The sequence below is a fragment of the Selaginella moellendorffii genome, unplaced genomic scaffold, assembly GCF_000143415.4.
Source record: "Selaginella moellendorffii unplaced genomic scaffold, v1.0 SELMOscaffold_17, whole genome shotgun sequence".
Taxonomy (NCBI): Eukaryota; Viridiplantae; Streptophyta; class Lycopodiopsida; order Selaginellales; family Selaginellaceae; genus Selaginella; species Selaginella moellendorffii.
In genome coordinates, this window is record NW_003314278.1 from 613810 (window position 1) to 639595 (window position 25786).

General features: G+C 47.1%; 9 protein-coding genes across 11 annotated transcripts; 6 read left to right on the top strand and 3 right to left on the bottom strand.

Moving 5' to 3' along the window:
- Positions 1–243: 243 nt before the first annotated feature.
- LOC9642966 lies at positions 244–1002 on the bottom strand. Its single transcript, XM_024676626.1, has 4 exons — positions 689–1002; positions 423–634; positions 338–371; positions 244–278 (listed from the first exon to the last, which is right to left on the bottom strand). The coding sequence occupies exons 1-4, from the start codon at positions 960–962 to the stop codon at positions 244–246; spliced, it is 555 nt and encodes a 184-aa protein (XP_024532394.1). The 5' UTR covers positions 963–1002.
- Positions 1003–10401: 9399 nt separating this feature from the next.
- LOC112346822 (pentatricopeptide repeat-containing protein At4g02820, mitochondrial-like) lies at positions 10402–12079 on the top strand. The gene is made up of 2 exons (XM_024676579.1): positions 10402–10820; positions 10876–12079. The coding sequence occupies exons 1-2, from the start codon at positions 10410–10412 to the stop codon at positions 12004–12006; spliced, it is 1542 nt and encodes a 513-aa protein (XP_024532347.1). The 5' UTR covers positions 10402–10409; the 3' UTR covers positions 12007–12079.
- On the top strand, positions 12002–13924 carry LOC112346821 (pentatricopeptide repeat-containing protein At1g80270, mitochondrial-like). Its single transcript, XM_024676578.1, has 3 exons — positions 12002–12404; positions 12480–13759; positions 13816–13924. The coding sequence occupies exons 1-2, from the start codon at positions 12027–12029 to the stop codon at positions 13725–13727; spliced, it is 1626 nt and encodes a 541-aa protein (XP_024532346.1). The 5' UTR covers positions 12002–12026; the 3' UTR covers positions 13728–13759; positions 13816–13924.
- Positions 13925–13990: 66 nt separating this feature from the next.
- LOC9640182 (zinc-type alcohol dehydrogenase-like protein C1198.01) lies at positions 13991–15244 on the top strand. The gene has a single exon (XM_024676627.1). The coding sequence runs from the start codon at positions 13991–13993 to the stop codon at positions 15242–15244; it is 1254 nt and encodes a 417-aa protein (XP_024532395.1).
- A 1-nt stretch (position 15245) lies between these two features.
- Positions 15246–18131, top strand: LOC9642967 (zinc-type alcohol dehydrogenase-like protein C1198.01). Its single transcript, XM_002971401.2, has 2 exons — positions 15246–15420; positions 15564–18131. Exon 2 carries the CDS (start codon positions 16740–16742, stop codon positions 17994–17996), a length of 1257 nt encoding a protein of 418 aa, XP_002971447.1. The 5' UTR covers positions 15246–15420; positions 15564–16739; the 3' UTR covers positions 17997–18131.
- LOC9642968 (RNA-binding protein 25) lies at positions 18101–19670 on the top strand. Of its 2 annotated transcripts, none has more exons than XM_024676581.1 (5): positions 18101–18356; positions 18421–18906; positions 19084–19172; positions 19222–19305; positions 19363–19670. In XM_024676581.1, the coding sequence occupies exons 1-5, from the start codon at positions 18131–18133 to the stop codon at positions 19657–19659; spliced, it is 1182 nt and encodes a 393-aa protein (XP_024532349.1). In that variant the 5' UTR covers positions 18101–18130; the 3' UTR covers positions 19660–19670. The 2 variants fall into 2 exon arrangements, with proteins under 2 accessions (XP_024532349.1, XP_002971448.1); XM_002971402.2 differs by having other exon boundaries at positions 19400–19641.
- LOC9642969 (alpha carbonic anhydrase 4) lies at positions 19670–20782 on the bottom strand. Its single transcript, XM_024676582.1, has 7 exons — positions 20692–20782; positions 20433–20632; positions 20274–20380; positions 20125–20230; positions 19924–20055; positions 19821–19871; positions 19670–19767 (listed from the first exon to the last, which is right to left on the bottom strand). The coding sequence occupies exons 1-7, from the start codon at positions 20777–20779 to the stop codon at positions 19708–19710; spliced, it is 744 nt and encodes a 247-aa protein (XP_024532350.1). The 5' UTR covers positions 20780–20782; the 3' UTR covers positions 19670–19707.
- Positions 20756–21860, bottom strand: LOC112346843 (histidine-rich glycoprotein-like). The gene is made up of 2 exons (XM_024676629.1): positions 20887–21860; positions 20756–20833 (listed from the first exon to the last, which is right to left on the bottom strand). Exons 1-2 carry the CDS (start codon positions 21858–21860, stop codon positions 20809–20811), a joined length of 999 nt encoding a protein of 332 aa, XP_024532397.1. The 3' UTR covers positions 20756–20808.
- Positions 21861–21980: 120 nt separating this feature from the next.
- Positions 21981–25716, top strand: LOC9640183 (WPP domain-associated protein). Of its 2 annotated transcripts, XM_024676576.1 has the most exons (8): positions 21981–24478; positions 24530–24647; positions 24696–24797; positions 24845–24986; positions 25031–25138; positions 25200–25358; positions 25426–25647; positions 25706–25716. In XM_024676576.1, exons 1-4 carry the CDS (start codon positions 22146–22148, stop codon positions 24899–24901), a joined length of 2610 nt encoding a protein of 869 aa, XP_024532344.1. In that variant the 5' UTR covers positions 21981–22145; the 3' UTR covers positions 24902–24986; positions 25031–25138; positions 25200–25358; positions 25426–25647; positions 25706–25716. The 2 variants fall into 2 exon arrangements, with proteins under 2 accessions (XP_024532344.1, XP_024532345.1); XM_024676577.1 differs by lacking the exons at positions 25200–25358; positions 25426–25647; positions 25706–25716 and having other exon boundaries at positions 25035–25115.
- The last annotated feature ends 70 nt before the right edge of the window (positions 25717–25786 follow it).

Genomic DNA, 25786 nt, shown 5'->3' on the forward strand with positions numbered 1-25786 from the left:
TTCCACGCATTGAGCGCATCCTGGGGACTTGGTGATTTGACGACCAACAAGAGTCTTGAGCATGCTATCGTAGAACCTCTTTTGCCCCCTGGCAAGCTCCGCTTCACCGCCAAGGGTAGGCATCTTGTTATACCCTTGTACCGTCCTGCAAGTCTGTCAATACCAAAAAGCTTGGAAACGCAGCTCTTACCTGATGAAGAAGCGGCCACCGGGTGAAGACCATTGGGGATTCTCATCTTGATCTTAGCAAAGTCCTTCTTCCACGTTTCGAAGTTGTTCTGTAATTCCATGAAAGGGTGAGGGCAACGTCAGATGAAACTGGATAGCGACCTCTTACCGTTCCAACAGTTGTAAGTTCCTAGTAGATGCATCTGCAAAGGAGAAGCTGATGGAGTCAGAGGTTGTGCAAGGCTTGGACTTACCTTCCAATTCTGATTCACGACAAATTCGATGAACTTCGGGTTCTCATACGCAACCTTAGACGCCATAGCACAAACATCTGCTACCGCTTTGGAGTCTGGACATGAAAGACACAGACGCTGAGACGAAGGGGCTTGGAGGAGGCTGATTCTTGGTTCCATGTGGCCGTTGAAAGTTAGGTAGCTCTCCGAATCCTCGGAAGGATCAACAAGCGCTGGAGGAACAGCACACAATCAAAAGTCAACACCGTGAAATCAATTCTAGTTACCTTGTGGATCCATCGAAAGAGTATACAAGGTCCTGAGAATTCCTCCATTGGATGCACAAAGGTTAATTGCCTTCTCCACCCATCTTCCAAAGTGCTTCAGCGGTTGAGAGACAGACCTCACGCTCCAGAGCATAAACAGAGAAAATCTCGCTCTCCAATCCAAGTTCACACTCCCGACGTCCAAAGAATGCGAGATGTGAGGCCACAGGTACGACCACACGCTCGTATAGTGTGCTACGAGATAGCATCTATCATCTGCGACACGAGTGCCCATACTGGAAAAAGCCTCACAATGTCGAAGATCAAGAGCGAAGAGAAGAATAAGAGGATAGCTTTAAAACATAAAATTCCGACTTACCACAACTCCTTATCAAAAAGAGGATTTTATAAAGTGATAAGTCTTCTTGAAACAACTCGGCAACCGCGGAAACTTCAATCCCGCACGTATCCTTCTGCAAGTTTTTGCAAAAACACGAGGTTAGCGCCCACACTGTGTACTTTGCCTACTAGCCTTCCACGCCAATCTCAACGTCCTGGCCGTCGTCTAGTTGCTTCTCCCGATTCCGGACGCTGATCTTTCGGAACTTTTGCTGCCACCTCTGTTGTTGCGTTTGAATTCCTGCGTCGCGACTCGGCCTTCCCTGTGTTGATACACCTGCTTTCCCGGACATATCCTCATTTTCGCGCCTCCGTGATAAACATCCGGAAGACTCGGACCACTTCCTCGCCCAGAGCGTTGCACTTTCTTTCTGCCGCAACGTTGCTCGAGTATCCTGCTTGAATTAAAGCACCTGGAGAATAACGAAGTCGTCCCAAAGGTCCGAGAGATGGGACTTCCAAACTCTCTCTCCTTAAGACCGAATTCTGACCGGTAATCTGACCGAAATCTGCTGAAGTGCTTGAGCCAATAGAAAGGTCTTCATCTGGACTGCTAAACCTCCATCTATCAACCCGTGATGGCCACAACTCTTCCTCGGAACTGCATTGCGTCAGCCTTGCTGCTATAAACCGTTGTCGGGTATGGAAGAACTTCAGGAAAACAAGAGCTCCTCCTTGGGCTCCTCGAGAGAGGCAACACAAAAGGCCCGCCCAATGGAGCTTCACTTAGCTGGCCATGTTTCTTCTTCACACTTCTTCTGGCCTTTTTCACTGATGTAGTTTTGGAGGCGGTCAGTGCTCTGATTCTCTTCTCAGCGTTAACCAGGATGATATGAAGGTTGGCCATATCGCTTTCAGATGGTAGTTCGTGTGGCACGGGATCGTCAACTCTGAAACTCTGAAAAAATATCACACAAGAAAAGAAAAGGAGAAAAGGTTCAGCTTCTAGCCATCTTCACGATGGAAATAAAAGCAAGGCACTCACCGCCCGGTTGGATTCGCTTTTACGCTTATTGTTCTTCGCCAGCTGAAGTTTCCGGTAAGTTGAAAACGGAGCGCGTAATCAAACCGAGCATCTTCACAGGAGACGACCGGGATCAAACTCAACAGTTTGTCTTTAACCGCATCGGGACGAGGCGTCCCAGACCTCTTCTCAAACTCCTGTTCCAGATTCTGCAAACAAAGCCGACATGAGGGCACGTACAACTATGGAATCTCTTACCAAAAGTTCTTGTCCAATTGAGTTCAGTGCTTTTGGAGTCATCTGGTCGATGTAAAGGACACCCTGTGCGAACAAATACCACGGCCACCTTGATGTTTGCACAAAAATAAAACAAACGAGACATTATCTCCAGGTGATCATACTCATGTCGGAAAATTCGAGCAGTCGCCCCTGAAGGTGGTACCAAATTTCTTCCCGTTGATGTCTTGAGCTTTCAACTCGGATTGATATTGGTCTCTGGAAACAAAGACGCAAGGTATAAAAGAGAATCTCTATGTACAAAGGAATAGCACCTAGACATCGGCTTGAGCGCCATAAAAAGGTAGGCATCCTTCGAGAGTATCAACTTCTCGCTCTTTCCCAAACTTGACAGTCATTGGATTCACGAAAACGTACCCTTTGCCTTTGCCTAATTGTGGAGTCGACAAGCCTACTCCATCTCTCCTGGCAAAAATGAAAGAAAGACAAGAAAACAAGGCATGCCAACGTTGGACAGTAATGAAATTCGCGAGGAACATACCTGTACGTCACGTCCAGCATAAGCTTCTTGACATTATCATCGAAGGAATTGATGCGGATGTTCCTCGCGCGGAGCTTGGGATCGGGATACAAAACAAAGCTAAGATTGGAATTGAATTCCACAGGGCCAGCTGCGAGGAAACAAGAAAATCAGGAGGCAAGAACCCTATACCACGCAATTTCACCATCGGCTTCCACTCTCTGTGAACAGTCGTGTAGCTGCCGTTATCACTTGAAATCCTCGCTGCTGCTGCTGTTGCCGGAATGTGCCCGTATTCAATCTCGATCGTGCTTCCAGGAATCCATTCCGAGCATTCGATGGCGCCACGGATTTCCGCCACGCGACGGCACATCACCGCCAGAAATTAGGGTTCTTGCAAGGTTTTATATTGGCTGCTTGAGATTTCTCTATGGTAAATTTTGCCAAGACAAGACTGAAAATAAAGTGGAACTTCTCTCGGCTCTAAGATAGCAGCTCAAAGGCATTCTAATTGAGTTGAGCTATAGAACTTATCTATATTTCAAAACCGAACACTTCGATTTCAAGATATAGGTTTGTGAATTACTTGGATTTCAATATCAACATCTTGACATTAGCATAAGAGAATGTTTGAAAGAACTGATTGATAAGTATTTGAATGTGATTTCAGGTAAACAATTATGTGATACACTCCCCCCTAGTAAACTGTCAAGGAAAAAATTAATAATTTGCACACTTTATAAAAGTGGGTGGATAGCCATGCTTCTCTCCAGAACTTCCAGCTTGGAAACGGAAGCCTCAAGCAAGTAGCAAGCATTGGAGCATCGGCCACTTCAATATGGTTCTCCAATTCAGGTAGGACCTCTAGCACTACCTGTCTTTTCTGCTCTCCACATATCCTGAGCACAGTCCAAAAGAGCCCCGGAATTTCATCTTGACGAACACTTTTATATTCCCCTCCATTAGGAAACAAAACTCATGAAAGATCACGGTAAAAAAGTTAAAATCATTTCTTCTCTATGCAAGCATCATAGGTTTGCTGCCGTGGGGATGTCAGGCTCTTCATTGCGTCAACAAGCTCATCGCCAACGAGTCGTGCGATGCGCGGGACTGCGCTGGGAAAGCCAAGAAGATCTCCACGAAGTGCTTGGGCATGATCGCGGGCGGGGTCTCCTCCGCGAAGATCCGTCCACCTCCGCCGCTACCTCCTTGAGCTGCTCCAGCGATTCCTTGCTCCCTCCATCGCAACAATTCTCCACGAAATGGGTGACAAGGGAGAGTAGCATCGGCGCCGAGAAGCGGTAGCTAAATTTCTTCCCATTGATGTCTTGAGCTTTCAACTCGGATCGATATCGGTCTCTGGAAACAAAGACACAAGGTATAAAAGAGAATCTCTAATCATGGGATGAAATTTGGATATACTATCATCGTGAATATTTGGAACCTTGGGAGATAAATAAGGATAAAATAGATCAAATAATTACCCCTTTTCCAATTGGCTTAAGGGAAGAGAGATAAGGTAATTTATAAATATAAGAATTAAAGCTTACATGGACTTCCTCTTCCATGAAGGTTGTTAATTGCTTTGGCTAGATGATGTCAAATAGTAGTGGTGCTAAAGTAAAGCTCTATGTAATCAGCTAAGCATGTAGTTGAAGTGTAAGACACAAATCTCTAAACCCCCAAAATAGAGCTAAAAGCATGCCATATGGCAATGGCCAAAGCAAAAGTCTTAATATAACAAAAGCTTTAACTCAAAAAGTCGAAAGTAAAAGTGAAACTCCCAAAAAAGTGCTTATAAGTGATATTGTTGTATAAGAGGATCAAGATGATGAGGCCAGTCAATTCCACCTTAAACAACAGCAAGTATTGCATCGACAAAATGACACTTGGTTACCAACTTATTTATACACTACTCTAAATCTTCTAAGCAAAGTCCTTAGAGTGTTAACAACCTATCCCTTCCTTGGCACTTAGAGAAGTGGACTCTATAGATTTTACAATTCTTTGAAGAACCAATCCAAGAATAATTTCTTCAATGTAATTGCAATTGATGTAAAAACCCATGAGCTAGTTCAGACTTAAGTCCAATATGACCAACTTTTAAAGGTACACCACCTTCTAGTGAGTTGTTTCCAAGCTGGTGATCTATGATGTTTTGTAGCACTCCCAAGGATGGCGAGATTTCTTAGTCAGGTTGTTTGAAGAGTTCAAATGCCACCATAGGTTTTGCATGTGAGAGATGTCCAAAGGTATAATTCCATGCAAATTGTTGTAACTCAAATGTGCAATAGTCAGTTTGGTGCAATTCTTGAGATTTGGCAAAATGATGCCTTTGGAGTTTGTTCATCCACACAAGAAAAATGCTAGAGACACAAGTTTATTTTGTGTGTCCTTGACAACTGGGAATGGGGACAATGAATAATAAGATTATAGTGATAGACAATGCTTGAGAAGTGGCAAAGGATTGTCTCAAGCTATTCTAGATCATTGTTAATTCTAGAGCATTTTGATCCAAGATGTAGAGAAGCTGTTCATGGCAAAGAGGTTTACATTACAAGTTTTGGATAGGTACTAACATCAGCTCTAGACAACATAAGGTACACTTTTATGAAAGAAGCTGGTGTAAGACTGTAAGCTATTTTAAAAATTGTGTGACTCTAGGGTTTCATATTCTCATCTCTCACTACTTTTTGTTGAAGTAATTAGATGTTCCTGGATCAGATGTCCTTGAAGTTCTCATTTGTTAGATGCATCATAGCTGCTAGATACATATCAAAGCATGCCCGACAAGCAAACAGATTTAATAAATGCCACTTTCATCAAAGCATAGGATATGAGATAAGATAAAAGAGCCACAATATTATTACATGAGTAAAAACAATTACCACTGGTTGAATATTTTTTTAGAGAAATAAAGAACTAGTTCCTTGCCTATTCTAAAATCAGCAAGTGCTTTCAAGCATGTTACACAACTGGGTCACCGAAATATGTTACATAAGCTTGTGGTAAACATTCACTTATGGTTGAGCCATGATTTTACTTGAGTTTAAAAGATGGTGTCTTTCCAACATCTGTACGCATTCCTAGTTGGTGATGGTGGCATATGTTTATGACATTCTTCAAACACCTATTCTTTTTACAACTTCAATCTGGGCTACTATCAGATAGACAAGTATGTACCACAATCTGTTAAAAACCACTATATTCTTACAGAGAATGAGTGATCTACTATCACCAATTCTTTTTGTGATGCGAGATGAAGAGGAAGTGTTCTAGAACTATGCTTCTTTGATGGAACAATTGGGTTTAAATTTCCACCATGATCAAAATGGCATGCACTTGCAGCTTTTTCACTTTGGTGATTACATACTCTCTATTGGGTTCTGAGTTTAGTTGTATGCATTTTATTTTAACATTATAGTGATGGTTAGAGAGTTGCTCGCAATATTGAGATTGGGGTGAAATGAGATGTCTCTCCGAAAGATTGATGTCGAGTTTCATTAGTCTCGATGAAGATAGTGTTGATGATTTGGCTATGGCTTTGTGTTATTGGCATTCGTGCATTTGCTAGTTAGCAACTATGTTGATGTTCAAACGAGCAGAGTGGCAAGTTTGATGTGTTTTAAACGAGATTATTTAGTAGAGGTTGAGTTTTAGCTTTTCCTTGAAAAGTGATTTAGTCGTAGGCAACATTAACTTTACGAGATGAAGAGTTTATGATTGATATTGAAGATGTTTGAATCCTTGTTGGATTTGAGTTGGAATATATTGATCATTGATGATTCTTTTTGTGCTTATTATGACATGAGTTACATCTTGCTATAGATGGATTCATGAAGGATCATTTAGTGATCACTTGTTGAGCATAACTTTATTATGTTTGGCTTTTGGATTGATGCAAATATACTCTTCATTAGCTTTGCATTATGAAGTTTAACTTCTAGATGTGTTGAGGAGTATGTTATGAGTTATACCATGATTTTCTTCTTAGCATTGAAGTTAGTTGATGTGAGGTTTGTGATCATTATTATGCAAGACTTAGCTATTTTTCTTTAAGCTTTTAATGGTATTGCAAAAAGCCATAAGCCATCAAAGAGAACAACTAACCATCATGAAAGATCATAAATTATCCCATCAATAAAGAGATGCATAATCATCGTTGAAGAAAGAATCCACCATCCCAAAGAACAGCGAATCATTCTATATCAATAACAATCAAACAAAACTTTTTGACAAGGATAATCAACTATCTTAGATCATAGTCAATCATCACCAATGATTGCTAGATGCAAAAGCTAACTTTAGCATCGAAGCTAATGAGCCAAAATGCCTTCCCCTAACAACTTCTAACAAATGGAACAATGAGCATAAAACTCAAAGAAACTTGAGTTCCTTGGTGTTGTTGGTTGAGATCTATTCGAATTGGCTAGTGTGATAGTTGGCATGAACGGATGTTTGTTGGTTTTGCGACATTCATTCTGTTCTGTTGATCATTGCTTAAGTTAGTTCTGATAGATTAGAATGTTATTTCCTTTGGGTGATACATTCGTGAGTAATTTACTTGCCAATTGACGATATTTTGTATTTTTTGAGTTATCTTTCATAAGTTGTTTGGCATTCTGTCTACAATCTTTAATAGTTAAGCTTTATTATTGAGTTTTCTTGATGATACACTAGCTATTGAATTTTGTTGGATGGTGAATTCTATGTTTTCCAATGATAGTGATCTTGATGGTTCCTATCCTATAATACTAGTTTATCGGATGATAACTTACTTGGGATACTTTTGTGTTCTCATCTAAAATTTATTCACTGATAATTAAGTCTCTAAAATATCATTGTCTTTGATTTTGATATTGTCCATTTATTAATCTTTGAGTTTAGGCCAGTATAGGTAGATTAGCTTCGGCACTTCATGTGCATGATGAAATCTCTAGTCATGGGGTAGCTACTGTCGACTGATCATATAACCCGCCTCTCTGTCGATGTTCCTTATTCCATTCAAAGGGCATGACCATGTAAATAACTCTATCTGCCTGTTTACAGTAGTCTATCTAAACCTTACCAACAGATTTGGTTTCTTTGCTCAGGAGGGTTGGGGCCTCTGGCTTCTCTCTCTATGTTTTTGCGGGCAAGGGCGTATCACACTTTTGTAAGCTGGGTGACACGCAGAGCAACAAGGGTGGCTGACTCCGTTGGTCATTTCCTTGTCAGCGACAGCCGGAAGGTGTTTGAGTGGGTAGCACATCCACGTTAGACAAAGAGATTACTTCATAATTCATTTAAATTGATACATTTCTCACATAGTATGAATACCATGAATTTTTTCTGGAGTTTTTTCCTTGGCGGTATTCTAAACTGGAGTATGCATCGACGAGGACGTCGATCTTCCCTAGGGGGGGAGAGTGTTGCGAATGTGAATTCGGGTATCGAAAGTTACCTGTCGGTTAATCCTTTTGGATATTCTTTCCTTACTGCCACGATGGCAGGAGGTCGGTATTGCTAGACTCATTATTAGTCTCCGCCTAAGCTAGTTGAGAAACTGGTCTTCACGTGTGCACTTGACTAGATGAGCATAAGGAAAGAATTCCTAAGTGTCTATTTAGTCAATCATATTTGACCTAGTTAGAAAAACTCATTTATTGACTTGCACTTGTTAGTGTTGGGAACCCCCGCGATATTGAGATTGGTTCCTTAATATTCGCTAAATGATAGCTTACCGTGTTTACTAAACACCCTCGCTATCATGCCCTTTGTGTTAATCTCATTCCAGTCCCAAATGTTATTTATGGAAAGTGTTTAGATTTACTCATTTGGCATATTTATAGAATATAGAGATTGTTCTGAACACAATGGTGTTTGTCCTGTATCCAAATTCGCAATCTAATGCCATTTCATATTTAGTAAGTTTCGAATTTGTCCCAGAGACTAACTCCTGATACTAAGGGAGGCTTGGGGTGAAAGCCCAAAGCGTGTGTTCCTCAAGAGGGGGGGGGGGGGGGGTCTAAATGTATAGTAAGGATAGTGGGTAGGTTGGGCATGGTTGACTAACCTGAGGCATAGTTTAGCTCCCGCTTGCGTGTCTGTCCTTGTTCTGCATCCGGCTTGGGACTAAGCCTAAGTTCCATTCCATGCTAACTGGTGGAGTACCCATGTCCTTGTGTTAGGCCACCGGTATGCCGAAATAGCACTAGACTCCATTTGGCTCTGTTTTACGTGCTAGTCCTGGCAAAGGGATGCTGGTTGCTCTAGGACTATTCCAAGTCGCTCTGGGCTCCTGTCCCTTCGCTCCTTGGGGTGTATGCTTGAAAGTTACTCTGTGGTTCAGTTTTGTCACTCCTTGGCTCCATGCTTGGGAGTTTAGCACCGTTCCTTCGTTCAATGGCCCAAGGCCCTGAACCTCGGGTTCTGCACCATTGTCCTTTGGACACGTGGCATATGACACGTGGGATGTATCATGTGGCATAAAGAGGGTTTAGGTTCCGCTTTGTGGTGTTATCCTATGGTAAATCACCATAGGATAAAGGGTCAAAACCACATGCACTACAATCGAGTTGTCACAATAACTTTGTTGAAAACCATGAGAAGGTAGAATAATGATTCATTCAAAGTTGTGATCTTGGATGTTGTATTAGGTGATTGGAACACAAACACTTTGAATTGAGAAAGGATAAAGTATATGAGTCACTTGGTGTGGTAAGTTTTATTCTTTCCATAGCATTGTAAAGAAAAAAATCACTACCAAGAATGCATATGCACTTATTGTAAGCTATCTTCAAGATTCATGGCTTATAAATGCATGTGATTATAAAGCCCAAAATCAAAACTGCCCACAGAAAAGAAAAAAAAAGAAAGCATACTACCTGTGTGTATATCTAAAGTCAAGAGGTGATCATCTCATTCATTGCCTCATAAATGGCAAGAGAAGAAGAACTTGGACTTGTACCAGAACTTGATGTGGTGTGGTTAAGTAGTATTGACTACCTCAACTAACCAATACCACATGGAAGTAAGAAAGAGCTTGAGTTTAACTATGAGTTTATCTTTCTTAATCTTTTGAGTTTAGATTCATGATTGGAGTTTTAAACAATAACCCTTTAATGAAGTGAAGATTTTTTCTAGATTCTCGAGAGTTCATATCCACAATTTCTCATTGTCAAAATTCATGACTTTAAAAGCTTAAGGTGAATTCTTGAAGTTTTATAAAGAGCTAGTTGCTAGAATTTGGCAATTGAACTTCTATTACTATGGATGCGCTTATACTCTTTCTTTTGGATTTGAAAGTATACTTAATCAACTCTTACACTTGCAAAATTATTGTGACCAACTTACAAAAATTGTAAATGACTATTGAATTACACTCCTTTAGACATGGCTCTCCTTTTTGTCTTTTTCAGACCGAATAAAAAGTTATGTAAAAGGCCACAAAATCTCATCACCAAATCATTGTTCTAGTATTTTATTTTTCATTTTTTTTCTCCTTTCAGATTGAAAACATTTTCTACTTCTGCCACCAAAGCTAGGATTCCTGCTAGTTTCAAATTTAAATTTGCGCTGATCGAAGATTCTAGATTCATATAAGCCCTAAACCCCTCCACTCTCTTTCTAGGGTTTTAGGAATGCTCGCGTCGGGGCTGCGCCGGGGCGCCGGGGCGGCGGCTGGGAGGTTAAATCGAGCGATCTCCGCCAACATTCTCACATCGCTGCTGCGCTGCCACAGCTCGCAGGTCTGTCGGATTTCTAGTTCCACGATCGTGTCTCGAGCTTGGATTCCTGCATTGCCTGTTTATCCGGGCGGGGCGACGAGCCAGGAATACGTCGCTGCTGCCAGGAATTTCTCCGTCCAGGCCCGGGTCGAGAATGAAGAGATTGACGGTTTCTCCGTTCTTGCCAAAATGGTTGAGCCGGAGTTCGATGTGTTACAAGCGGTCGTGAAGTGGACAGAGAAGGGGCACGTTTTGTCCAGCGAAACTTTGGCCAGGCTCGCTACTTGGATGGTCGAGAAGAGAAGGTTTGTCCAAGCTCTCAAGGTATGTTCTTTGTTTGGAAGTCTTCATGGTCTTGAGTTTTGATTTTCCTTTGTAGCTCTTGACAGGTGCTAGAGAAAGCAGACTAGCAGAGGTGTCAGGCCAACTCCTTGCACTGGAGTTGGATTTGCTAAGCCGTCAGTACAAATGCAGTCGTGTGGAGGCTATTTACAACACTTTCCCTGAGGAGCTGAGGACGGCTGACGTGAACAGAGCGCTGCTTTCGAGCTTTATAAGGGACAACCGGGTGGAGAAGGCAGAAAAATTCTTGGAGAAAGGCAAAGTTTTGGACACCGAGGGATGGAACGTCGTGCTAGACATGTACTTGGCACGGGACAAACACAGGAAGCTCTTCAAAAGTTTGACGAGGATGAAGGAGTCTGGGGTCGAGCCAGACGCTAAAACGTACAGGATACTTCTGGTTTGCAGGGACGCCGCCGGTGGCTTTGAGGGAATCGAGGCAGACGCTCGAAAACGTCTGGAGGAGATTGACATTGGTAGTGCTCAAGCAGGAGTTCTCGAGGAGATGCTCGAAGTTTATGGTCATCTCCGAGAGATGGAGGCTGTGGACAGGATATGGAGCGCTCTTAAGGAAAGCCACCAGGTTGCCAAGGCCTGCTACGTGACGGCCATGAAAGCATTCGGAGTGGCTGGTGATGTGTCCCGTGCGGAGAAGGTCTTCCAGGAGCTGCTGGCTATCACGACGAGCTTCCCGAATCGCAAGCACAATCCATACGCTGCTATGGTCGATGTTTATGCGAGGGCCGGGTTGATGGACGAGGCGGAGAAACTCCTCAAGGACAAGGCCGACGAGGAACTCAAAGACAGTTTTTGGTGTTACGAGTCTCTCGTTGCGGGCTACCTTTTGAAAGGCGACGCAAAGAACGCCCTGGGGAAGTTCAAGGGTGGTCTAGCTGCCGTGAAGAAGGGACCAACAAAGCTCGAGTACAAGTCCGTGATGGGTTTGCTAGCGGCTCTGGCCTTGAGGAGAGACGTGGATGAAGCCGAGAAGGTGATGGGTCACTACAGCTCCCTGTTTGGAGAGGCCCCTGTCTACAACCAGCTGCTCAAAGTCTACATTGCTGCCGGCAAAACTCCGAAAGAATTCAAGGAGAGAATGCTAGAGAGGTTTGTGGAGCCCGACGAGGAGACTGAGAAGCTGTTACAGAACGTGGTAGCAGAGGTTTAAGTAGGGTTTTAGGATTCGAGATGGGCACTGCTGCCTGGTGGATATGGAAGAGGCCAGCAGCAGCTTTTTGCAAGGTTGGTCTCTCGCCCAAGTGGGATCGCCGTGAAGCTTTCGCTCTTCCACCGTACTACACTAGCGAGAAGGCCAAAGCACCAGTTTCGGAACAGTCCAAGATGAAAGAGCTGAGGAAGTTTGTCCGGGAATTCAAGGGAGAGGAACCCAATGAGACTGCGGAGCAGGAGAAGGTTGTGAGCCTATGCCGGACTCTCAATGCTAAGGCCGACACTTCGGAGGTAGTCAAGAATTGGATAGCCGATGGAAATGTGATGTCACGGGACGTTGCTGCTAAAGTCTCTGGTTGGTTTCTTCACTGCAGGCACAACGTCCAAGCTCTAAAAGTAAGCATTGATTTTTCTGAAATGTTTTTCCTTGGAATGTTTGAACTAACTGCTGTATTTGATGTTCTTTGGTAGTTCATGAACGTCGTGAGAGAAGAACGCCTGGTAGAAATGACCTCGAAGCTATACATGCAAGAGATCTCACAGCTATGTCTTCAGCTGGGGACATCAAAAGGCGAGGCTTTGTTCAGAAGCATGCCAGAGAGTTTGAGGACGGAGGAGGTAACCACGGCTTTTCTTACTGCTGTTGCGAAAGAGGACGACTCGGCCAGAGCGGAGAGATTGATGGACGAGCACAGCACGTTGTCCGTCGACGCCTGGAGCGCGGTTCTACACATGTATCTCAGAAGGGACAGGCACGACAAGCTGCGGGACACTTACTACAGGTTCAAGCAGAAAGGGTTGAAGCCGGTCCTTTTTACGTACTGGCTGGTTCTCCAGTGCCGAGAAAGAGTCGGCGGTTTTGAGGAGATTGAGATGGAGTTCGACGCGGAGCTGAAAAGAACTAACTTCGAAGAGGCAGACACACGGCTACTCAATCTAATAATGCGTTCCTATGCACTCTTGGGAAAGCGGAAGATGGTGGACAGGATGTGGACGCTGCTCAAGAGCGAACAAGTTGCTGCTCCCGACTTAAACAGCTACATCTCCGCAATCAAGTCATTTGGTTTGTTCGGGGACTTGGAAAAGGCATATGAGGTGCTGGAGGAAGTGCTGCAAAAGTTCGAACGGATTCCTCAAAATCCATACATCTGGATCGTGGAAATCTGCGTGAGGCTCAAGATGATCGACCAGGCGGAGAAGCTCATGGAGAAGCACATCGGCAAGAGCTGCTTTCTTCCCTACAACTTTCTGGTCACTGGCTACGTTGAAACTTCCCAGATCTCAAGCGCGCTCAAGAAGCTGGACGAAGCTTTCGAGATTCCTTTCAAGGACCGGAAGCTATTCTACAAGACAGTGATGGCTTTGCTCCCGGTGTTCGCCAAGAGGGGAGACATACACTCGGCCGAGAAGCTCATTTCCAACTACGGCTCCTGCGGTGACGTGAAAGTCTACAACGCACTGCTCAACGTCTACGTTTCCACGAAGAGGATGCCAACCAACTTCCTTCACAGGATGAAGAACCATAACATTGGACCGAACGAAGAGACATGGAGACTCATGGACACACTGGAATCGTTCTGGGATCACAAGCCAGGACGCAGTACTGTCTGGAGAGTCGTGAATGGGCGGAGGATATCTCGGGACCAGCAAATGGCTCACTTGAAGTTCTCCAGGGAAGGAAAAGATGTCAGGAACCGCGGCCTAATTCCAAAGAACTAAGTATATCGTGCGCAGCAGTGACTGATCTAGAGGCAAGTTTTTCAACGTCTTTGTTGTTTCTCTTTGATTATTTCCTTTTTTTTTCTAGATTCTCCTCTTGCATGGATACTGGCTGCCATCTGTTCCTGGTGAAGTTACAAGTGTCAACCAAGCCGATGTTCTCCAAGTGGAGAAAATGGAGCGAACGATCGATCAAAACACAACAAGGAAAGGGAAGAAATTAGCTCGCTAGCTCTTTGTTCTTTTCAAAGCTTCTCACTATAATGAACGTCATCGCGCAGGCTCTAGATGAGAAACTTGGGAAGGTCCCGGTGGCTCAAGGCTCGACGAGGCCAGCAACATCAGACACGGAGGTGATGCGAGCGATTACATGGCAGGGAAAGAAGAAGGTCTCGTGCGACAAGGTCCCCAAGCCGCTCATCACCCATCCGAAGGACGTGATCGTCAAAGTCACTGCTTGCACTATTTGCTCCGGCTCCGACTCTCACATCTACGGTGGAGAGATTCCTGACACCTCCAAGGGCCAGATTTTGGGACATGAAGGCTGCGGTGTGGTGTCCGAGGTGGGAGAAGCGGTGACCAAGTTCAAGGCCGGGGACCGAGTGGTCATTGCCTTCGGCATCGCTTGTGGCGACTGCGACTACTGCAAGCGCGGAGAGTTCACAGGCTGCGACACCACCAACGATTCCAAGCTCATGGAGCTCATGTACGGTCACAGGCACTCCGGGGCCTTCGGCTATGGAAACTTGGTCGGTGGCATCCCGGGCTCGCAGGCCGAGTTTGTCCGAGTCCCCTTCGCGGACGTGAACTGCTACAAGATCCCGGACGAGGTCCCGGACGAGAAGGCGCTCTATCTCTCCGACGTCCTGTGCACGTCCTACCACGCCGTGATGCTGGCCGGGGGAGTGAAAGCTGGTGAAAGCGTGGCTATCTGGGGGCTGGGACCGATCGGGCTTTGCGCCGCGAGGTGGTGCCAGATTATGGGAGCTTCCAAGGTGATCGGGATAGATTTCGTCAAGGAGAGGCTGGAGGTGGCGGAGAAGAAGCTGGGGATCACAGTCATCGATCGAAACTCCGTCAAGGACGTTCCAAAGAGGATCTTTGAGCTGGTTCCTGGTGGAGTGGACGCGAGCATCGAGGCGGCGGGGTTCCGGTTCCCTGTGAGTATCCTTCACAAGGTGGAGCGCACGGTGGGGTTGGAGACCGACACCGCGGACATTCTCAACGAGTTGTTTCTGGCGACGAGGAAGTGGGGGCGGGTGTCCGTGATCGCGGACTACCTTGGCTACTGCAATCACTTTGGGATCGGGATGGTGATGATGAAGCACTTGACGCTGCGAGGGGGGCAGTGCCCGTGCCAGCGTTACTTCGACACGGTGATGGACCACGTCAAGAGTGGAAAGTTTGATCCGAGCTTCATGGTTTCCCACAGGATCAAGCTGGAGGACGCGCCGGAAGCGTACCGCAAGCTCTTCAACAAAGAGGATGGTTACATCAAAGTCTTTATAGAAGTGTGAGAAATGTGAGAAGGGAGATACTTATTAAGTTAGTTTTTAAGTAAGTAAATGTATATAGATTCCTTGGAGTTTAGGGCGAAGCTAGCTATGGCGCTCTTGTCGGGCTGTGCTCTATGTGAATTTGGAGGTGGATGGAGCTGCCGCTACGAATGCGGCGATCAAGGAAGCTCAAACTGGTAAGCCAAGCCCAAGAGCGGAGAGAACGATAAGCTTTCCATTTTCCTTCTTTCGCTTCTCTCTCTCTCTCTCTCACGATAAGCTTTTCATTTTTCTTCTTTTGCTTTCATGTTTTCACGTTAACACTTCTCTTGCTGTATAGTGAATGTGAATCTGGGAGGCTCGAGCTCCATGACCGCCGATGCAAAGAAGAAACTCTTGTGAATCAAACGAGGCCGTGGTGCTAGGCAAACAAGCTGCCGACTCAGTTTTGTTTCAAAAGCATGCCAGAGAGTTTGAAGTTTGAGGCAACCACGGCTTTTCTTACCGCTGTTGCCAAAGGGGATGACTCGGCCAGAGCGGAGAGATTGATGGACGAGCTAAACAGCTCGTTGTCCGTCGACGCCTGGAACGCGTTTCTACGCATGTATCTCAGCACGACAAGCTGCGGGACAGTTACTACAGGTTCAAGCAGAAAGGCCTGGCTGGTTCTCCAGTGCCGAGAAAGAGTCGGTGGTTTTGAGAAGATTGAGATGGAGTTTGACGTGGAGCTGAAAAGAACTAACTTCGAAGAGGCAGACACACGGCTACTCAACCTGATAATCCGTTTCCTATGCGCTCTTGGGAAAGCGGAAGATGGTGGACAGGATGTGGACGCTGCTCAAGAGCGAACAAGTTGCTACTCCAGTCCTTTGGTTTATTAGGTGCTGGAGGACGTGCTGCAAAAGTTCGAGCGGATTCCTCAAATTCCATACATCTGGACGAGATGATGGACCAGGCGGAAGCTCATGGAGAAGCACATCGGCAATAATTGCTTCCTTCTCTGCAACTTTCTACCGGAAGCTCTTTTGGTGGCTTTGCTCCAAGAGGGGCGACATACACTCGGCCGAGAAACTACGGCTCCTGCGGTGACGTGAAGGTCTACAAACGTCTACGTTTCTAGAAAGAGGATGCCAACCGACTTCCTTCACCGGATGAAGAACCACAACATTGAACCCAACGAAGAGACGTGGAGGCTCAGTACTGTCTGGAGAGTCGGATAGCTCACTTGAAGTTTTCCAGGGAAGGAAAAGAAATCAGGAACCGCGGCTTAACTCTAAGTACGTGCGAAGCAATGTTTCCTTGTTCTAGATTTGTCCACGCATATACTTGCATGCATGGATAGTGGCTGCCACCTGTTCCTAGTTGAAGCTACAGGTGTCAACCAAGCCGAAGGTCTCCAACTGGTGAAAACTCGAGTGGACGATCGATCGAAAATCTTCTCGGGTTTCTCCACGGCAACCAGGAAAGGGAAGAAAGCTCGCTAGCTCTTTGGTTTTCTCAAAGCTTCTCACTCGCTATGATGAACGCCGCCGCGCAGGCTCTAGATGAGAAAGTTGGGAAGGTCCCGGTGGCTCAAGGCTCGACGAGGCCAGCAACATCGGAGACGGAGGTGATGCGAGCAATTACATGGCAGGGAAAGAAAACAATTTCGTTGGACAAGGTACCGAAGCCGGTCATCACGCATCCGAAGGACGTGATCGTCAAAGTCACTGCTTGCACCATTTGCTCCGGCTCCGATTCTCACGTCTACGCCGGAGAGGTTCCCGACACCTCCAAAGGCCAGATCATGGGACACGAAGGCTGCGGTGTGGTGTCCGAGGTGGGTGAAGCGGTGACCAAGTTCAAGGCCGGGGACCGAGTCGTCATCGCCTTTGACATCGCCTGTGGCGAGTGCGACTACTGCAAGCGCGGTGAGTTCACAGGCTGCGACACCACCAACGACTCGAAGCTCAGCGAGTTCGTCTACGGTCACAGGCACTCTGGCATCTTCGGCTATGGAAACTTGCTCGGTGGAGTTCCTGGCTCGCAGGCCGAGTTCGTCCGAGTCCCCTTCGCGGACGTGAACTGCTACAAGATCCCGGACGAGGTCCCGGACGAGAAGGCGCTCTATCTCTCCGACGTCCTGTGCACGTCCTACCACGCCGTGATGCTGGCCGGGGGAGTGAAAGCTGGTGAAAGCGTGGCTATCTGGGGGCTGGGACCGATCGGGCTTTGCGCCGCGAGGTGGTGCCAGATCATGGGAGCTTCCAAGGTGGTCGGGATAGATTTCGTCAAGGAGAGGCTGGAGGTGGCGGAGAAGAAGCTGGGGATCACAGTCATCGATCGAAACTCCGTCAAGGACGTTCCAAAGAGGATCTTTGAGCTGGTTCCGGGAGGAGTGGACGCGAGCATCGAGGCGGCGGGGTTCCGGTTCCCTGTGTCTATCCTTCACAAGGTGGAGCGCACGGTGGGGTTGGAGACCGATACCGCGGACATTCTCAACGAGTTGCTTCTGGCGACGAGGAAGTGGGGGCGGGTGTCCGTGATCGCGGACTACCTTGGCTACTGCAATCACTTTGGGATTGGCATGCTGATGATGAAGCACTTGACGCTGCGATCGGGCCAATGCCCGTGCCAGCGCTACTTCGACACGGTGATGGATCACGTCAAGAGTGGAAAGTTTGATCCGAGCTTCATGGTCACTCACAGGATCAAGCTGGAGGACGCGCCGGAAGCATACAGCAAGCTCTTCAACAAAGAGGATGGTTACATCAAAGTCTTCATAGAAATGTGAGAGGGGAATTGTTTTCTCTCTTTCTGTGAGTAATCAGGTTAGTGTTAATTAAAAAGTTCTTAATTAGTTAATCATGTTAAAGTTATGAGGTATATATATATATATAAAGCAAACCCTTGGATTAGGGTGAAGCTATGGAGGGAGGAGCTGCGCTCTCGGCGCTAGTGTCGGTGTCGGCCTGTGCTCTAGCGGAGGCCAATGCGCCGCTAGAGGAGCAAGCGGCACAGCCGCTGGATCAGCAGCAGCAGCAGCAGCAGCAGCAGCAGGAGAAGGTGGAGGAAGAAAATCGCGAGCACGAGCAGCTGCGGCGGCATCACTCGTCGAGGTCGAGATCGAGCTCGCCGGGAGCGGATGATTCAGGTAATATTGCTTGTCTGGGAAATATTTCGAGCGTTTGGCTGAGCGATGGCGGGCGATTTCACAGGTAAGCGCGCCAGGAGTCCTAGAAGAGAGGACGAAGCGAGGGTGAGGCACAGGGAATCGGACAGAGAGAGGTCTCGGGGGAGCCGGCATTCTCACTCGCATTCGCATTCTCACTCTTACGGCGGCAGAGATAAGGAGCGTGAGAGGGATCGCGAGAGGCGGGAGAGGGAGAGGGATAGGGATAGAGAGAGGGACTGGGAGCGGGGCCGGGAAAGGTCAAGGGACGAGCACAGGGAGAGGGATCGGTCGAGAGGAAAGGAAAGGGATGATCACGGGAGGCACAGGGACAGTCACAGGGACAGTCACAAGCGCAAGGAGAGAGACGAAGGGAGTAGCGGCCAAGGAAAAAGCGCCAAATCTCCCGACAATGGGAAAGAGAGAGTCGAGCTCGAGCACAATGGTGTCGAGGCTCGAGCAGCGCAAAATGAGAATTTGGAGGTGGATGGAGCTGCCGCTACGAATGCGGCGATCAAGGCAGCTCAAACTGGTAAGCCAAGATCATTTTTCTTCTTTTGCTTTAAGCTTTCTCTTTTCTTCTTGCGCTCTCTCTCTCTCTCGATTCCAGTTTTCTTCTTTTGAGAGAGGACGATAAGCTTTCCATTTTTCTTCTTTTGCTTTCATGTTTTCACTTGAGAGAACGCTAACACTTTTTCTTGCTGTATAGTGAATGTGAATCTGGGAGGTTCTAGCTTCATGACCGCCGATGCAAAGAAGAAACTCTTGTGGTCTGGAAAGCGTGCCGAATCAAACGAGGTGAGAGAAGTTTCCTTTTTTACTCTTCTTTAAGAATGTGTCTCTACAGGGGCCTCCCCCGGCTGGAAAGAGCCACTGGGACACCGTCCAATTCGCCGACCGGGAGAGGCAGGAGAAGTTCCACAAACTTATGGTAAGTAAGCTTTTGGAGGTTTCCTGCCAGTGATGAAACGTGCTAACGCTCCTACAGAGCCTGAGTGTGGTTTGCTGCTCCTCTACGTTTGCAGGGATTAAAATCCAACCAAGGCAGCGGCGCTCCAGCGGCGGCGGTGGCGGCGGCTGTTCCTCAGGACAAGCATCGCGTCGTCCAGGAGGATCTGGAGAAGCAGTTCTCGGCTGGGTTGCGGCGACGCGATGGTCGAACGGTGGGCCTGGGATTGTAACCAACATTATGCTTGTTTGTATCGTGTGCTTGTCGAATAGAAGTTCCTTCTCGACTGCTAAACAAAATTTCTTTTTCTTTGTCAAAGCCATGGCAAATAGATAGAAACGCTGCTTACTCTTTGTGCTTGTCTTGGAAGTTCATCGTCTTGGGTTAGAAGTTTTTGCTCACTTGCCGTCCTCTCAGATCTTGTGTGGGCCTCGCGTTGTACTCCTGTGTAGAGAAAATGTTGTTTAGAACTAGGAGAATGCTCGGTACAAGAATACCTGCATCGCGGTCTTGATGATGTTGAACTGATCATCAGAAGCTGGGACAACCTGCAAGGATGGAATTCAAAAAGGTTGTTTGGGTGTGAGAGAAAGAATAAACCTCTGTCATGACGGTCCAAATGACATTTTGTGTGCACGGAGGTGTTGTCAATGAGCCCCAGTAACGAAAGAAACTGGTTCCCAAGTTGAGGTTGTTTGTGTTGAGTTGAGTGGTAGGCTTCCACTTGATGATCTAGAGAGAGAGAGAGAGAGAGAGAGCATAGTGCTAAGTATGCATGAAAATGTCATTTGAGATGCTTACCTCATTGAGAAATGGATTGGTGACTTGACCCGAATCGTAGAGAACGGCAATGACAGCATACGCTCCCTGGTCTGATAGAAAAATCATCTGCATCTCCAGCTTGTACCTGTTCACAACAGTCGTGAGGTATTTCGCATTTTGTTTCAAACCTTGTCGAATCGATCATGTGTTCGCTGGGCATATGAAAATGAATCTTGTAGAGCCTGAACTTTTGGGCAGCGATAATGAGATTGCCTCCTGGAAGAAGAAACTCTAGCTGAAGTAGAAACAGCGGTTAAACTCTAGCTAGCACTTAATGTCAAGCAAACCTGATAGATATAGCGACCCGACTTTAAGCTTCCCATGGGATATCCAAACACTTTCTCAAGAGTAAGAGACTTGTCAACCTGTGCGTTTGCACTCACCAGGTCAATAGGGGACTGCCGGTCGCCTGAGTTGCAGAGAAACCAATCCTTTGAAACTGCTCCCCAGTTCAGTGGCCCCTTTTTACCGTTTGTATAGTCATATACTGCACACAAAAGCCGCGCAGTTTTAGAAGATTGAAAGCAGCGGAAAATGCCAGCCAACCTGGAGCTTCTACAGTCATTGCGCCGATCAGTTCGTCATAATTTATCACATTCGGCTTGGACTTTTTCGACGCACCCTTCGGCTTCATTGCTATGAGAATCACTGTCATGAGAAGTATCACAAAGCCAACACTGGAGCGAAACTACAAAGGCATAAATCTTCAGTACGACAGGACCAAAAAGCATTGAAAATTACCTAGCACCGTAAAAGATGAGGCTGTTCTTGTCGGTCTTAAACGGGAGCTGGCTGAGCAAACTAGTAACAGTCGGAGCCACCTTCGTCTTAACACTCTCATACGCCACCTTCGTGTGATCCACGGCACTTTCCACCACGGCTCTGGCCTGATCATACGCTCTGACCACCGGTGGAGGCAACTTTTCTCGAACGGTCTGAAGAACACCCTCCACTGCCTCCCTGGTCTGATCCAAAACTTGGGTGGCTTTCCCATAAGCTTGGGTAGACTTCACAGTGTCCCAGGCGCCCTCCACTGCGTGCTTGGTGCGATCGTAAGCACTGTCCAATGCGTGCTTGGAGTGGTCGAGAGCGTCGCCCACCTTTATAGCATCCAGAGCGTGCTTTGTGTGGTCGTAAGCGTCGTGTAGAGCATCCCTCGCGTGGTCGTAAGCCTCGTGAACAGCTTGGCCTGCGTGGTCGTAAGCGTCGTGGATCCCAGACCAAGCATCATGATGCTGGGGCTGCTGTGGATCATGCTGTTGTGGATCATACTGCTGTGGATCATACTGCCCATGCTGCTGGGGATCATAATCCGCCTGGTAGTGCTGTGAATCATACTCGACATTGTGCTGCTGGGGATCATAGTACTGCTGCTGTGGATCATAGTGCTGCTGTGGATCATACTGCCCGTGAGGGTCATGAGCCTGGTCGAAATAAGCGTTGGGATCAAACCCTTGCTCCCGGAAATTCAGATCGTGCTCACCTCCTCCGCCGAGATGCTGCTGCTGCTGCTGCTCGTCGTAGGCTAGATGATGCGCGCTTGGATCAAAGCCCTCGATGTGTAGCGGATCGAGAGCCTCGACCTGCGGCTGCTGCTCCTGCCCGTAGTGATAGCCGCCGTGATCGCCATAGTAATGCTCGTAATCCTGGTGATACTCACCACTGGCATTGCCTTCCTCGTGGTGATCCCACAGCGCTGGATCTTGGTGCTCCATTCTCCTTGGAAATATTTTCTAGGGTTCTTAGCTAAACTGCTCCAACGAAATATTTAGTTTCGAAACTAGAATCTCCCGCCCAATAGATCCGTCGATGGTTCGATTCCCGGCCAGGATGGTTCTAAGACTGGAAGAGGAGCTGGGGATATAGCGCCAGGGCCCAGCCCTAGCGCCACGCTGGTTCTCCGATAGAGGTACTTTCCCTTGGCGCCTAGATTAGGGTATAGAGATCCGAGCTCCGCGCATCCAGAAGTCCTGGTCCGGCAGCACGGCAGCGCGGCGAAAATGCCGTCGGCATTCAAATCCTCGCCCAGGCACCAGATCAACATCAAGGAGAATGGAGTGGCAGCGATCGAGGAGGCAGCGCTTTCCAGGCGCGGGTCGGGCGATTTCGGCTACGACGAGGATGCTTTCACGCGGCTCAAGGTAGCGCAGGATTGCCTCATCGAGGATCTCGAGTGCAAGATCGTGGTTTCCAGCGTCGTAGGGCAATCCGTGCTGAGGGGTATTGTGAGAGCTCTCTCGGATGAGTCTCTGGCTCTACTGGCCGAGAAGAATGCGGAGATTGGTCGGCTGGAGAGCGAGAAGAGCCGGGCAGCGGAGGAGAGCTCGTCGAAGATGAAGAAGCTTGCGTCGGAGTTTCTGGAAAAGATGAAGGAGAACGAGATGAGTCTGCTGGAGAAGGAGCGGGATCTGTCCAAGATGGCGGAGAACTTGATAGACTTGACGTTCCGGTTGCAAGGGGAGAGCCTTAACAGTGTTGCTCTCGAGAAGAAGATCAAGGACATAGTTGCTAGGGACTCCGGCAAGCAAAGGAGGATCAATGCTCTCAGCGAAGAGATCGAGGACTTGAAGCGGGAGAGGAGCTCAGAGGTTGAGATGCTCAGGAGTGAGATCAGGATCAAGGCGGCCAGGCACAGAGAACAACTGGAGGAGGTGGCTGCGGAGAACGAGGCCCTGAGAGAAGAAAACTTGGAACTAGTGTCCACGATTTCGGCGCTGGAGAAGGTGAACGAGGAAGTTTGCCATTTGATCGAAGCTCAGAAGGAAAGCATGGAGGCAATGGAGGGTCTCCAGTCACGTCTCGAGGAAGAGAGAACGCAGCATGAACAGGAGATAAACATTCTTATGGATGTTTACGAGGGGCAAGTCGAGGACTTTTATAGTCACAGGAAGGTGGAACATGAAACGGAGATGGACAAGGCTTCTCTCGGCACAGACGAGTCTGTTAGTATACCGGGTAGCGGAGAAAACACGATGTCTCAGCAACAGGTGGTGGACGAAATGACGAAAATGGCGATGCATGAACTAGAGAAGGAGATCATACTAGACTGCTTCACGGGCTTTTCTGAGGACATCAGGGACGCTGCGGACTTTGATCCGGGGAGGGCGCAAGGGACGGACATGGCTCGCCAGGGATCTTTGGAATTCCAAAAGTATGTTCGGTACTGCAAATCTCGAAGTCGAGCACGACTTCCCAGTACGACATATGTTCCTGAAGGGCTTATAGAACAACATCATCAGTACCAGATTGAATTGGACGTTCTTCTTGAATATTTTGTGAGGAAACTTCAGGAGCTTGCGAGCTCCGGTATTGGGAGGTCCGACTCGATTAGTACCGAAGATGTTGGAGGTCAAACCGTTTCGCAGGTTGCCGATCTTCAAAGAGAAAACGCAAAGCTACGAAGGGAAAAGGAACAGGTTTTGGTAGAGAAGACGGAGGAAATGTTCAGGTTGAAGCGGGATTTCTTCAAGGAGCTTGATAAACTGAAGCTGGAAGGCGGCCAGTACGAGTTTGGAATCTTGAAGAAGCAATTTGCTGATAGCAGACAGAAGCTGGACAGGATTCTGGACAAAAGGCAAGGTGATTCTTGTCAACCATCCCCAAGCGCTTGCATCGACGAGCACAGCGACACGGACAGTGTGTCGTCACGCAGTGAATCGTTTACGAATGACTACGGAAGATTCACGGAGGAGTTACCCGTTCTAGTTTCCGAGCTCCAAAATGATATTCAGCAGCTGATGCTGGACACTGGAATGGCCAAGCCAGATGACAGCACTCAAAGAACACAGTCAGATGTTCAGCACGACTTGAGTGTCTTGAGTATGGAATACGAATCTGCACTCAAAGCGCTAGAGGACGAGAAGCGTCAGAACTTCGCTTTCACGGTAGAACTTCAGGAGTTGGAACACAATATAAATCTTTCGAACGGGGAGCTGGAAAGACTCTTGAAGCAAATAGAGATGGAGAAGCAAGCAAGGATGAACAAGGAAGGGGAGTTGCAGAACGTTAAGCAGGACGCATGTCTGATCAAGCGGCAGTTAGACGTCGTGCTTGCTCAGCTAGAAACTGAAAGGGCTCACAAGACGCGCATAGGATCCGAGCTAGAACTTGCAACTCAACGGCTAGAATCACTACAGAAGGAGCTGAATGACGTGCTAAAAGTGAAGGCGGCAATAGCAGAAGATCACAAAAAACTACGTGGTGAAGTAAGCGCCCTTCATCGAGGAATTTTTGATACCCGCAACGATCTGCGACAATTCATCGAAAAAAATATGAAGACCGTAGCAGAGAATTTCGCGACTGTGGGACGAACACTTGAAGAAAATGATGCGAGGTTTGCCATTTCTATCTGTTACCACAGATTGACTTGCTGTGAAACGTGCAGAATCGCGAAGCTCAACAAGCGGATGGCGTCCTTGAGCAAGTACACGAAAGCGAAAGACGTTGATCGCAAACGGAAATTAAGCAACTACCTCAGAAATCTACGAAAGGCTGAGGAAGAGGTTGTGCTTTTTTGTGTTTTCCGTGAAGTTTATATGGAAACTTTGTAGGTGGACTTACTTGGTGACGAAAACGACTATCTTGTGAACTTGCTGGAAAGAGTTTTTGTAGCGCTGGAGCATTACTCCGCGGCTCTTCGACATTATCCTGGGGTAATTTCGTGTTTTGATGTTTCTCATTTTGATAGGGAATGTTTCAGATTGTCGATCTTTCGAAGCTGATAAAGGAGGAACTCGTGGCACGAGTAGAACACTAGCTACGCGAATATTCCGAGGTTTTGTTAAATAACAGACTGCTGACGTGGAACGCAAAGCTTTTGGCGTCTCGAAGCGCGGCAAAAGGTACTCAAAAGTTCAAGCGAAATGGGTTCTCAAATCTCTACTAGGTAGATTCTGCCAAAATGTCAGAAGAGGCGGAGGAGGAACTGTCAACGGCAAGCGAGGAAGAGCTTTCATCTGTAGGAAATCCCGTTGAAGGTCCAAACCAAAAACATGTAAGCTGTTTGTGAGAGTTTTCCATTGTTTCTTTATTCATTTATCGTGATCATTATGCAGCTGAAGGTGGTTCATAAGAACTACAGGGTAATCGAGAAGAGCAGGCAATCCTATCACAATGAAAGCGAGAACATCCTGCGGAAGCAAGAGGCTTTGCTCGCCAGTCTTGAAACAGAGAATCGAGGGATTCGGGAGAAAATCGAGACGTATTACATTCCGGTGCTGCTACTTTCCACTACATGGCAGTTTATCTGTGATTGACGGGAAGAGCTTTTTTGGTTTTTAGGATGTCAGTCGGCAAGCAACCTCTCTGCAGTCCGAGGCCGACAAGTTCAGTCAGATGGTCATATTTGAAGCCAAAAGGCTGGAAGGGCTGGAAGGCTCTTTGCGAGAATCATATGCTGGCTTGAGGGAAGCGAAGAAAAACATGGGAGGTATTTTCAATGCGAGGGATAAGTACAAGCAAGCTGTGATACGAGTTGCGATTACCGAAAACCGGCTGCAAAAGGTGCCTTTTCAGCTATATTATTATAGCGACCACTTGTTAATCTGGGATTTTTTGCTAGGCTGTTATCGACCTCAACGTGGTGAAAAAGCAAAACAAGCTTCTCCAGGCAAAGATGCAGGAGCTCAGTGAGGAGAAAGAG